General features: G+C 41.0%; 1 protein-coding gene across 1 annotated transcript in view; it reads right to left on the bottom strand.

Annotated features, from left to right (window-relative positions):
• Window positions 1–1,984, bottom strand: part of LOC124140149 (glycine receptor subunit alpha-2-like) — a 37,211-nt gene extending 35,227 nt beyond the window's left edge. The window contains exon 1 of the mRNA XM_046507560.2: window positions 1,638–1,984. Coding sequence (XP_046363516.1) covers window positions 1,638–1,699 — 62 coding nt within the window. The 5' untranslated portion in view covers window positions 1,700–1,984. The remainder of the gene's footprint in view (window positions 1–1,637) is intronic.
• Window positions 1,985–13,119: the final 11,135 nt, after the last annotated feature.

Below are 13,119 nucleotides of genomic sequence, written 5' to 3' on the forward strand. Positions count from 1 at the left end.
CAATGACGTGTCCCGACCCTACACAATACGGTCAATTGTGAAGCGATTGTGTCCTAATTGCGTCGAACGATGCTCATGATGTCAATCACTGGACTGTCTGGTCCAGACTCGATTATTTACAGACAGCCGTTATAGAGCTGGAATATTGCTGAGAGCGGCGTTAAACAACAAATAAACAAAAAATAAAATTGTGCAGCGCTTACTGCATACGGGCATTATGAAGGCCAATGATTACTGATACACAACCGCGAGAAACGATTGCCGCTGGTCGATGTAAAAAGGTGAGAATACAGGTGAGAACATAGGTGAGAATACAGGTGAAACACGTGAGAGTTACACATTCAACAGGGAAAATCAAACAGGTAAATTTTAATTCTATGGCTTCTTACCCGAAGCGACACCGTAATGTAAGTGTTCAATCACCCATCACAAAAGTCCTAGCATGCCAAGTGCCTATTAGATTGAAGACGCCCGTTATAAATTACGTCTCATTTTGAATCAAATGGCACGATTGTTTTGTTGGTTGCTCTGTCCTATTCAATACCGGGCAGTTTCATGTGATTGGTAAGCTAAGCAAGTGCGCTGGTGATATTCATTTACTTTCGGTATTGAATAATGAATTGAACTAGCTTTAATCTGCGCGTATTATACGGCATTATAGATAATTCAACGATTGAATTCCAAAAGTTACTCATTTAAAATTGACACTGACATTAAAGCTCGTAACAGCAACAAGCTCGGGTATTCTGAACATTGCTCAAATAATAAATAGACATGAGTTTCTATAATGATTTGTATTATATATTACAGTAAACTACGTTTATAACAAACACGCTTATAACGAACTGGCGGATATAACGAACTGTTTTTGGGGTCGCGGCCATTTGCTGTACCTATGCTGTATATATGCTTATAACAAACTACGGTTATAACGAACTAAAATTTGTGGTCCCTTTCAGTTCGTCATAACCGTAGTTTACTACAACTGCCAGGCAAAAAAGTAGCAATTTGAAACTGGGTTTGACCGAAACATTACAAACGTTATCAAAACGTGACTAGGCTAAAACAGTCGTGGAAACACTGCAAGCTTAGCGTCCAAAACACAACTATGATACCCGTATCAAATACATCATAACAGAATAACCATTTCTTGTTTGTTTCATTTTTAGCCACCATGAAACGTGGGTGCATGTTTTCATTCGCCGGGCTGTTTATTATTAAATGTTTTGTTTGTTTTTATTATCTTAGAACAGGTCCTTTTCTTTTACGCGTCCAAGGTACGCTATTCGTTATATATTCTACGACCCATACATATTACACACTTCTATACATGACTATCTTTACATAATTTTATGAGCGTATGTAGGTCACATGCGACATACAACAGATTTCATAATGAATACATTTGCAGTATATATGTATCTACTATTGTCAGGTTGTATAAATATAAATGGGTTGACATTTAAAACTGACGTCACTGTCTTTTGTACGTTTAAATGTAGGTTTCATGGTCCTCGCAACATGTAAACAAACAAACAACTGTCAAAACACGTTTAGCGTTAACCTGATGAAATCAACGTTAAGCAGGTTCAAACAGACAAGTATTTCATAACACAAATAAGAACAATGTTACTCACCTGAACGCCACGGTGATCAAATAATAGCAGAAAAGCACAAGCGTCCCTCCCATGCGCGCCATCCTCGCTTTTCCACAGAGAATGTGTTCCGTTCCACAGACAGTGGACACACGGCTTAAATAGCCTGGCTTATGTCAGACAGGAACCCCGAGTCGACTGGAGATTTATATCCTGTGGATTATCACCTTCCGCGGGTTATAACTGGGAGTGGATTAACTGAATGACGGACGTACGACTGGAGCGCCCTTCGCTCAACAGTGCGGTGTTCTAGTCACATAGGTATTGTTAACCTTGGCTGAGCCGTATATTATTGAACCAGAGCAACGCGTCTAGGGCACACTCAATCACTTGGCGGGGATTCTGTCATTAAGAGTTGTATTGATGTCAAGTTGTATTTGAATACGCAAGTTTCCAGTCATTCCATTCGATTGAGTTTGTTTTTTTAAATTCCTAATTGCGTTGACTGTTTGATTTAATTAATCAGCTTGAAAGATGAATAATCTGAAACTATTGTATATCGTGTGAGTGAGTTGTTGCTATTTAACGTCACGGTCATCATTACCCTAGCATATCACGACGGTTGTTAAAAAACCAGTCTGGGTCTGACAAACCAGTGATTGATAGTATGGGCACACCACAATTCCTGATCATTTTACCATTTTATTCAGCTCTTTCGACAAGGATGGGGTATTAGGGGCCACTTCAGTCCCCGACTGTCACGGGGTAACACGGTGTGAAGGAATGGCCATTTGAAACACAGTGAAACCCCGTTATACCGGACTAAACTGAAGGGCAAAAGAAAGTATACAACTATGTTTCATAGTGGCTAATATGACAAAAACAAGACATGGTTATTCGACGGTGACGTAGTTGACACGGGTATCATAGTTGTGTTGTGGACCTTCAGTTTGCAGTTTTTTTGGCGACTGTTTTCAGCCTAGTGTGTTTGTTTGTTGGGGATCTGGGATTTAATCGAAAATATTAATTATCCCTAAAATTCTTAAAAACCCTTAATTATCCTTCTGGCAGTTGTTTGTTTGTTTGTTGTTTAACGCCACACCCAGCAATATTCCAGCTATATGACGGCGGTTTGTAAATAATCGAGTCTGGACCAGGCAATCCAGTGAGCATCGATCCACGCAACTGGGATCGATGTCATGCATCAACCAAGTTAGCGAGCCTGACCACCCGATCCCGCTGGTCGCCTTTTACGACAAGCATAGTCGCCTCTTACAGCAAGTATGGGATGCTGAAGACCTATTCTACCCTGGATCTTCACGGGCCTTTTAGCTTAGTAACGTTTTCATAACGTTTGTAATGTTTTAGTCAAATTAATTTTTCAATTGTATATTTTCTATACGCGGTTTATATTGTTCCGACTGCGCACTGTCTTTCAATTATTGAATCAATGTATGGATATTTGGATTGTTTCGTTGTGATATACTCACTATTAATAAAACAAAAGTAATAGAATATCTGTTACGGTGTACGACCTGATGTCGTTAATATGGGTTAAACAGCTATTAGGATTGTCTCAGTATTGTCACGTTTCCAGTCTGTCGAGTTTGGGATTATCATTTGAAACCATTGTTCAATTCAGTATCGTTGTAAGAAATGAAGATGAATCAATATGAATTAACGTGAATATTTATGTAAGGAAACGATGAATTTGTTTGCGTCATGGAAGGATGGTTTATTGAAGTCGAACAATAGGGAATGCAATGTCGGAATCCATTACACCCTGACATGCAATTAACATTGATCTTTTAACACAAAAAATAACCCTCGCGATGCAGTTATTACCACTTAGAACGCGACCCAATGCAAAAAACTCTCCAGGCGCTTATGCAACAGCCTGTGCAGTTCCAGGGTAGAATAGGTCTTCAGCAACCCATGTTTGCTGGAAAAGGTGACTATGCTTGTCGTAAGAGGCGACTAATTATAACTGGATCGGGTGATCAGGCTCGCCGACTTGGTTGATGCATGTCATCGCATCCAAACTGCGTGGATCGATGCCCATGATGTCAGTCACTGGATTGTCTGGTCCAGATTCGATTACTTCCAGACCGGGGTCATATAGCTGTAATATTGATGAGTGCGGCGTTAAACAACAAACAAACCAAAATTTGTATTTCAAATGTGAGTATGTCATTCTGTAAACAAAAACAAACGTATTTCGTCACAGATATAATGAAGGATGCCATTTTAAACAGTTGCAATATTATATGGAAATATATGGTGCTTTTTCGGGTGATATGTATTTATTAAGGTTAACTAGATTACCTAGATTTGTCTTTGACTATTTGGACATGTATGGTTTAAATGTACGCCGGTTAAACAATGGTTACTGTATTACGTTCGTCAGAACGCTTTGAACATCACTGATCATTACAAGCGAGGCTAATAATATACACAGCAGCATCATTTGACAATACATTCTTTGTCTGCAAACACGTGTTGTATTTAACAGGCAGCCTGTCAATATTGTCTCTGCTCTAAAACAGTTTTAGCTCTGTCGGTGAGGCAATTATCTATTATGGTATTGGCATTATCGCATTTACATGAAGTTTCGCCTGAAGGAACTCAACATCACATCGGACCATTTATCAAAAGCTAGAATTGTGGGGTATGACTTTTGACCTATAAAACTTCACAAAGTTTTCAGATTTCACATATTTGCCATTGTAATAAATTACATTTCCCCTAATTGTTGAATGCTCATTGCGGAGTGAGTGAGGGAGTGAGGGAGGGAGGGAGGTTATACGTTAGACGTTTTCCACGAGCTCTGTAATGTAACTGATGAATCTTGAAACATAAACAGGGCGAATCTAGAATTCGAACCCACAATCAGAAGATTCGGGCACTCACAACTCTTCACACAAATCAGGGGCACGGGTGGCCCAGTCGTCTAAGGCGCCGCGATTCGCTGTACAGAGTTGCGTCCCTTGGGCATGCCAGAAACCTATGATTGTGGGTTCGAATTCCGGTTCGCCCCGATTATGTTTCTAGGTTTGTCAGCACCATACCCGTGCTCGTGGGTTTCACCGAAGTGGTAAACGTCTGAGACCTGCATCACTTCGGGCTTTCCTCCCACATTAAGCTGACACGCCGTGATATAACTGGAATACTGTTAAAAGCGGTGTTAAACCCAACTCACTCACTCACTCACACAAAGAATTACGGTGCCAAAGACGTCAGGTCCCTTGTGCCTTCGCCAGGGGCATTAAATATTTGTTCTCACATCCCGGCCAAACAGCTTGGCCATGTGAGTCAGTGAGTATGTTTTTTACGCCGCTTTTAGCAATATTCCAGCAATATCACGGCGGGGTACACTAGAAATGGGCTTGCTTCACACATTGTACCCATTTTGGAAATCGAACCCGGGTCTTCGGCGTGACGAGCGAACGCTTTAACCACTAGGCTACCCGACCGCACACTAGATTGGCCATGTATATCAGTTACATCATAGCAAGATGCGGGAGGATGAGAGCCCGAAGTGATGCAGGTATTTTACCTCTTTGGTGAGACCCACGAGAGTGGGTATGGTGCTGACAAACCAATGCTCATTATCAGGGCAACCTAAGATTCGAACACTCTACCATATAATCATGGCATACACAAGGGACGTAACTCTGCACAGTGAATTGCGGCGCCTTAGGCGACTGGGCCAGCCGTGCTCCTGATGTAATAATAACGCGATGTCACAAACTATTTCCGACAAAATTGTGCAAGCGAGCTGGAGAACGTCTTGACGTCCATGTGTTATTCTTGCACGATTGACACATTTTTTATAACACCCTGTAGCGGTTCGTGTCCCGTAGGACTTACCAGAAACTATTCTCTGATGTAATTAATCTATACCAATTCCAGTTTGAGAAAACACCACCATGCTTGACTGCACCACGTGACTGAAGCCATTATCGTTGAACGATTACATTCTCTTAATTCCTCGTTCCGATATACACGGCAAAAAAGAGTGTATTATGTTTAGAAGTTTAGAGGCTCATTGCTTACGTTCACGCATGGGTGTGTTTGAAGGTATGGCTACTGCACCACCCAATGTTAATCAAGGGGCCAATAGCTGCGTCATGTTGTGCTGTTCATGGGTGTGTTTGAAGGTATGGCTACTGCACCACCCAATGTTAATCAACGGGCCAATAGCTGCGTCATGTTGTGCTGTGCCGGAGACCTGCTCAATTACAGTTGTATGGAAGTCCGTGTGGTCATAATTCTTTGATGCTCTTGGTTCAGTTAGTGAGTTGGAATTAACGCCGCTTTGAACAGTGTGAATGAATGCTTTATTCAGCAAATAGGACGCCGGCCCTTTTTACAGTGAAAGCTCAAACAGTTTCAGACGGCTTTGGACAATATTCTAGTCATATCACGGCATGTCAGCTTAATGTGTGAGGAAAGTCCGAATGTCTTGAATTGACTAAATAGAGCAAATATACGAAAACGATGCAGTTCTTTATCGAGTACTATTCTAATGAACGTTCAAGAATGAACAAAATCAAAATAGTTCTTGTTTTTGGTCTGATTCGTTGCTGCTCAGTACGATGAATAAATAATCGTATATACTGTATGTGTTTTTTCACCTTTTCGTCACACAGGCAATAAATCTTTCCACCGATTCCTTGGGGGGCACGGGTGACCCAGTCGTATGCAATTCGTTGGTCTGGCTACACCGGCAGCTACAGTTGGGTGAATACGTTGAGTTTTACGTCGATGTTAGCAATATTCCAGCAATTCCAGCTTCACACACTGTACCCATGTGGAGAATCGAACGTTTAAGATACGGAAGCAGTGGAGTGTTGTGATCTCTAAAACAACACAGGTGGTGAAGTTAAGAATCTAGTCTATACCACATCTATCAATGTAATTTATATACACATCATGAAATCAGTTGGAATGATGTACTGAAAATATGGGCTGATCGACAGGGGGTTTCTTGGTCAGAATGGTTATTGACCAACACCGTTAAAGAACATGAAGATCCCAATGGCGTGGATCGATGCTCACGATGGCTATCACTGGATTGTCTGGTCATGTAGCTGGAATATTGATGAGTGCGGCGTTTAACAACAAATAAACAAACAAACAAATATTAATGTCCTGAAGCTTTAAAAGCGCCCTCGCTAACTTTTGGTTCGATGTTTCTCCCATTCGAATTGAAACCGGGTGATATGAGAACCTTCCTGTCGATCAACGAATGTGCCCTTGTTGTCTTTTTTGTTTTTGTATTTTTATTTGTTATTTAACGCCGCACTCGGCAATATTCCAGCTATATGATGGCGGTTTGTCAATAATCGAGTATGGACCATATAATCCAGTGATTGATATCATGAGCATCGATCTACGCAATTTGGATACGATGACATGCATTCAACCAAGTCAGCGATCCCGACCGTCCGATCCCGTTAGTCTCCTCTCAGGCTCGCTGACTTGGTTGAGGCATGTCATCGTATCTCAAGTACGTGGATCGATGCTCATGATGTAAATCACTGGATTGTCTGGTCCAGACTTTATTATTTCATGAACGCCGTCATATAGCTTACGACAAGTATAGTCGCCTCTTAGGCAAGCATGGGTTGCTGAAGACCTGTTCTTCCGGATCTTCACGGGTCCTCAAGCAACCGTTACGTGGGGGCATAGCGGGGGTAGACCACCTGGACACAGTTCACACACACCGGGCCACGTGTAGCTCCATTGGAGCGGGCTATAGCCGGCATTGGAGTGAACAGACACAGACAATCCGCTTAATCTACTGGACCATATCGTACTGCTGCCGGCATTCCGAGAACCAACAGTCTGATTCTTTAAACTCGAACATAAATCTGACATAAGAGGCAGCTGTTTGACACAGAGGTCCAATCATGCATAGATAAACACGATAGTTTGAAAACTGACCTGTCACTACCTGCTTCAATGTCCGCCTTACGGTGAAAACCCACTTAAAATAAGAAGCCACCCTAGTGTTTATTATACAATCTGCGTTGAGTGTTGAATAACGGATAATCCCGCTTATTGATACCAAGACGTGACCCTCGACACCCACCCCCTCCCCTGCTGATCCTTTCTTGTTTCCTCTGTCGGTTAAGGGTGGTGGTGGTGGTTCGGGGGAGGGGGATGGGAGAGGGGTGTCTGGGGGAGGGGGAGTGCGGGAAAAAACCCGTGTCAACTAGTAATGTGATCGTGGTATGTGATAGTGACAAAGGAGTTTGCAGATATATATGAGGGGATCACTCTAGTTGATGTACCCTTGTGCTTTTGTTTACAGTAATCATGTTGGAACTATATCTTCAATAAGTTGTTGTCTACAAGTATCCTATGAATATGTTCAGAATAAAAGACTTGAATAAGTGACTACATATATATATATGTATATACGAAGAATATACGAAGAAAAAATTCACAGATGAACAGTTAACGCGCACAAAACGTGCGAGTGTTTAACCTGAGACCTGGTAGAGGCCCAGGCCACAAGTTGTCCCAATTCTTACATTAAGAGCCGAGTCTTCTTTGTCTCTATGGAAAGCATCCATGTTGGCCGATTGGTCCTACAATATCACGTGACACAATACAGTCCAACAGACGTTTACATTTAGCAAGGGTCTTCAGCTCGCTTACCCAGTCGATCACCTTGAGAATGCAACCAAATAAATCTATTAACATGATCTCTAACAACGCCATGGGACAACAAGATGCGCATGCGCACATACCCAAACACCCACAGCAAATTAGAATGTATAAAGACATAATAGAGCTAACGATAAGAACTGGTCATGGGTCTCTAACTCAATCAAAAATGCAATCGATATTATCCTGGTTTTTTTTGCCACAAGAATATGTCTATTCCGCTGAGCATTTATACCTTAATGGCTCGCAGCACTTCACGTGTAAAGGCAGAACAAACACACCGTGTCTGTGGCATCGATTGGAGCCTGGCATGACAACCTGGTTACTTACCCTGGAATACCATGACGGACTATTTACAAGGCCGAGATAATTCGCTTGGTGCAACGGAAATTAAAAGCAGTTTTTGATTAAGGACAATTGGAAACAGAACCAAGGGATTCATAGAGTCTGTAATTAACATCTCTTAATCTTACGAGTGACACAAGCCATTATCTTCGCGGAATACGTTTACCATTTACGATATAATGAAAACGGAGGATATCCTGAGCGGAAGGCATCACGTAAATAATTTTGATTTATTTTATTTCTTGATTGCATTGATCTGTCAATGCTTTATATTCATCATCGTATATTCACTACAAATTCATCATCGTATATTCACTACATATTCATCATCGTATATTCACTACATATTCATCATCGTATATTCACTACATATTCATCATCGTATATTTGCTACATATTCATCATCGTATATTCACTACATATTCATCATCGTATATTTGCTACATATTCATCATCGTATATTTGCTACATATTCATCATCGTATATTCACTACATATTCATCATCGTATATTCGCTACATATTCATCATCGTATATTCACTACTTATTCATCATCGTATATTTGCTACATATTCATCATCGTATATTCACTACATATTCATCATCGTATATTCACTACATATTCATCATCGTATATTTGCTACATATTCATCATCGTATATTCACTACATATTCATCGTCGTATATTTGCTACATATTCATCATCGTAAATTCACTACATATTCATGATCGTATATTCACTTCATATTCATCATCGTATATTCGCTACATATTCATGATCGTATATTCACTACATATTCATGATCGTACATTCACTACATATTCATGATCGTATATTCAATACATGTTCATGATCGTATATTCACTACATATTCATGATCGTATATTCACTACATATTCATGATCGTATATTCGCTACATATTCATCATCGTATATTTGCTCCATGAACACAGTTGAGTGAGTGGGGCTGGTTTAACGCAGTTTTAACAGTATTTCGGTTAGATCACCGCGTGTCCGTTTGATGGAGGATGAAAGACCGAAGAGATGCAGATCTTAGACGTTTACCAACTTAATGAAACGTAAAAGCAGCGATAGGTTGCTGGCAAACCTTAAATCATATTCAGTTTGGATCTGGGATCCGAACCCTAGACATAGGATACTGGCACGCCTAAGGGGCGCAACTCTGTTCATCGACTAGTCTGGTAACAAAGCTGAGCTAGAAATTAATTATACCATACACTCGTGGATCTTTTAAAATTGCAATGGCGGCGGTGACAAGGGATCCCAAATACTGCAGATAAAGATTGAACGGGAGTTTCCACACACATTATATATCTAAACCAACCAATATTTTCTTTCAGAAGTAACTAAGTGTTTTGATTGCAATTATAAAAAAGTGGTTTGGGCTGGCATTGGGCATTTTTATGTCCTAATTGCTGCGCCTTTTTGCATATAATGGATTTGCTCATGTTTTAAAACCAAGAATGACATTTGAATAATTTGCGTTTAAACATTAACATAATTTTTGTGAGTGATTGTGTATATCTTCCTGAGGGAACGTAGTTAATGAATTTAAAAGCCGAACTAGGCTGGAAATTCCAGGCTCGATCGTAAAGCCACCAGTGGCTAGTGCGAGATATGTCCCTTCTATGTCCCTCCTATTGACCAATCAGATTCCACCTCTCATATCACTTACAATTGCTTCAAACAAAATGGCAGTGCCCAGTTAAGATCATAGATAATCAAGATCTACTTTGCAATAAAACTGGCCTTACCTCGCTAGTGCATCAAATCACTGGAGCACCTTGATTAAAAACATGAAAAGATTTGCAAAATATCTGTTGACGCCCAGTTGGCGGTACACTTCAGTCGACCGAAATCTGCACATTGAAGCCCACGTTGATTACGAACTAGATGTCGAGTTCGTTACGCGATTTTGATTGGACTATACAGAGACTTGTTAAACTCGTCAAAATGTAACTCCGGAATTCCAGCCGAGTTCGGCAAGGATGTAAAAAATGGCCTTTTATAGTCCGTTAACGCCCTTGCCTCGGGGAGATGGTCAGGCTCGCCGACTTGGTTGATGCATGTCATCGTATCCCAATTGCGTAGATCGATGCTCACAATATCAATCATTGGACTGTCTGGTCCAAACTCGATTATTTACAGACAGCCGTTATATAGCTGGAATATTGCTGAGTGCGGCGTTAAACAACAAAGAAATCGTCGTTATGCTCTGATAGCTTATTAAAGTATTTAAAAGCCTTCTTCGAACTATTTATTGATCGGTTTTTGATAATGATCTTTCCGTCGCAATGCTTGCCGAGTCAAAGTATAGCATTAAAAGCCCAATACTGTCACCAAGTGCAGTTATAAAAGGTCAGGCGAGTACAAATCCAAATCCAAATATTTTACGTTCGCTTCTAGTAGGTTTGTTTATGAGTAATGTGTTATTCTTACAAATGAACACTGGTATTTCTAGATTATATGATAATTACTTGTTTACCTGATTTGTTTTACGGGATATATATTCTGATTTCTTCTGACCCATGGCCTGGCATATATACACGAAAATCGGAACAAATCGAAATCTCGTTCGTCAGACCCATGTTTCGCTAACAAAAGAAAACACTGTTTGGCTTTGTTTACTTTCTGGGATATTTCTGTCATAGGTATGCTGAAAATTAATGAGTGAGTGAGTGAGTGAGTTGGGTTAAACGCCGCTTTTAACATTATTCCAGTTATATCACGGCGTGTCAGCTTAATGTGGGAGGACAGCCCCAAGTGATGCAGGTCTTAGACGTTTACCACTTCGGTGAAAACCCACGAGCACGGGTATGGTGCTGACAAACCTAGAAACATTATCGGGGCGAATCGGGATTCGAACCCAAAATCATAGTTTTCTGGCGTGCCCAAGGGACGCAACTCTGCACAGCGACTGGGCCACCCGTGCCCCCTGAAAATTAATGAGTTAAAATCATACTTCGCGCAGAAATGTTTCAGCCGTACAGAGACGAGAACAATTTATGGCAAAAAACAACTGTCCAACTCAGTTACCTCAGCTAAAGCGTGCGAAAGTGTTTGTTGTTTAACGCCTCACTCCGCAATATTCCAACTTTGACGGTGGTCTGTAAATAACTGAGTCTGAACCAGACAATCCAGTGATTGACATCATGTGGATCGATCTAGGCAATTGGGATACGATGACATGCATTAACCAAACCAGTGAGCCTGACCAGCCGATCCCCTTACTAGTATAGTCGCCTCTTTCGGCAAACATTGGTTGCTGAGGACCAATTCTAACCCGGATCATCACTGATATCCCTGTGGGGAAACCAGAACTGCGCTTCACACACAGTAGCCACAGAACCCGAAACTTTGGCTTGACGCGCGAACACTTTACCCATTGGACTACCGACCGCCCACCTTAGCTAAAGAAATAATATGAAGTCGTCATAAAAACAACGCCGTTGTTTCATTAAACCAACGGTTGGTTTAATTACAAAAATAAAATCCATAATCCAGATCGTATGGCCACGCAGGGAGATTTTGCGGAATAAACGCCGATCAGTTATAAAGATTTTTCAGCTCGTCACCACTACTCAATATGTTGTTTTATCCTCGGGAAATTGTGCAATGGATATGATTAATTCCTTTCAGACATGGTTGGTTACGTTGTTATATCATTTTAGTTTCAAATTGGACTCAAAAGTGTTGTCGGTGAAATGAATAAAATTGGAATACATGAAAAACGTATTTTTTAGTCAAGATCAAGGCTTATAACCTTCCCATATTGACTTACGTTTGTTTAAAGTTTTGTACAGTTAACTTCAATGTAGATCAAGGTTCCTTCATCCTATCAACCAAACATCATCTCATCAACTAGAATATTTCTCTCTACACAAACCCACTCTCTCACACGCACGCATACTCTCTAGCTCTCTCATACACGCACAAAGCTCTCTCTCTCTATCACCACTATGCCATCTTAAGTATTTTAAATGGCGACAAGACAGTTTTTGTCAGCTACAGCTGGAAAACACAGATGCACGCACGCACATGCACACATACTCTCTCACAATCTATCCCCCACTCTCTCTCTCACACAATCTATCCCCCACTCTTTCTCACAATCTATCCGCCCCCCCTCTCAGTCTATCCCCCCCTCTCTCTCTCACACAATCTATCCCCCCTCTCTCTCTCTTACTCCCCCCGCCCTACCCAGTCAAGTTTTGAAAATAAGTCACGAGACTAAGAATATGTTTTTCATTAATCTTATCTTAATATATGTTCCTTCATAATTTCTAAAAGTAGCTGTTAATGGCATTATCTATTATTTTAAATCTAGGGTAATTGTGTTGAGTGTCCCTGGCACAGTGCTACGACGATTCCAGCTCCCATACTTTGACGGAATTGGAGTCGATAGACGTAGCGCTAAGATCGCTATGTGCAGGTCGCGATCGGTCCAACTATTCTGGGTATTTCTGCTCGGAAATCTGG

This window comes from Haliotis rufescens, unplaced genomic scaffold (assembly GCF_023055435.1).
Source record: "Haliotis rufescens isolate VD_foot unplaced genomic scaffold, xgHalRufe1.0.p SCAF_23, whole genome shotgun sequence".
Classification (NCBI taxonomy): Eukaryota; Metazoa; Mollusca; class Gastropoda; order Lepetellida; family Haliotidae; genus Haliotis; species Haliotis rufescens.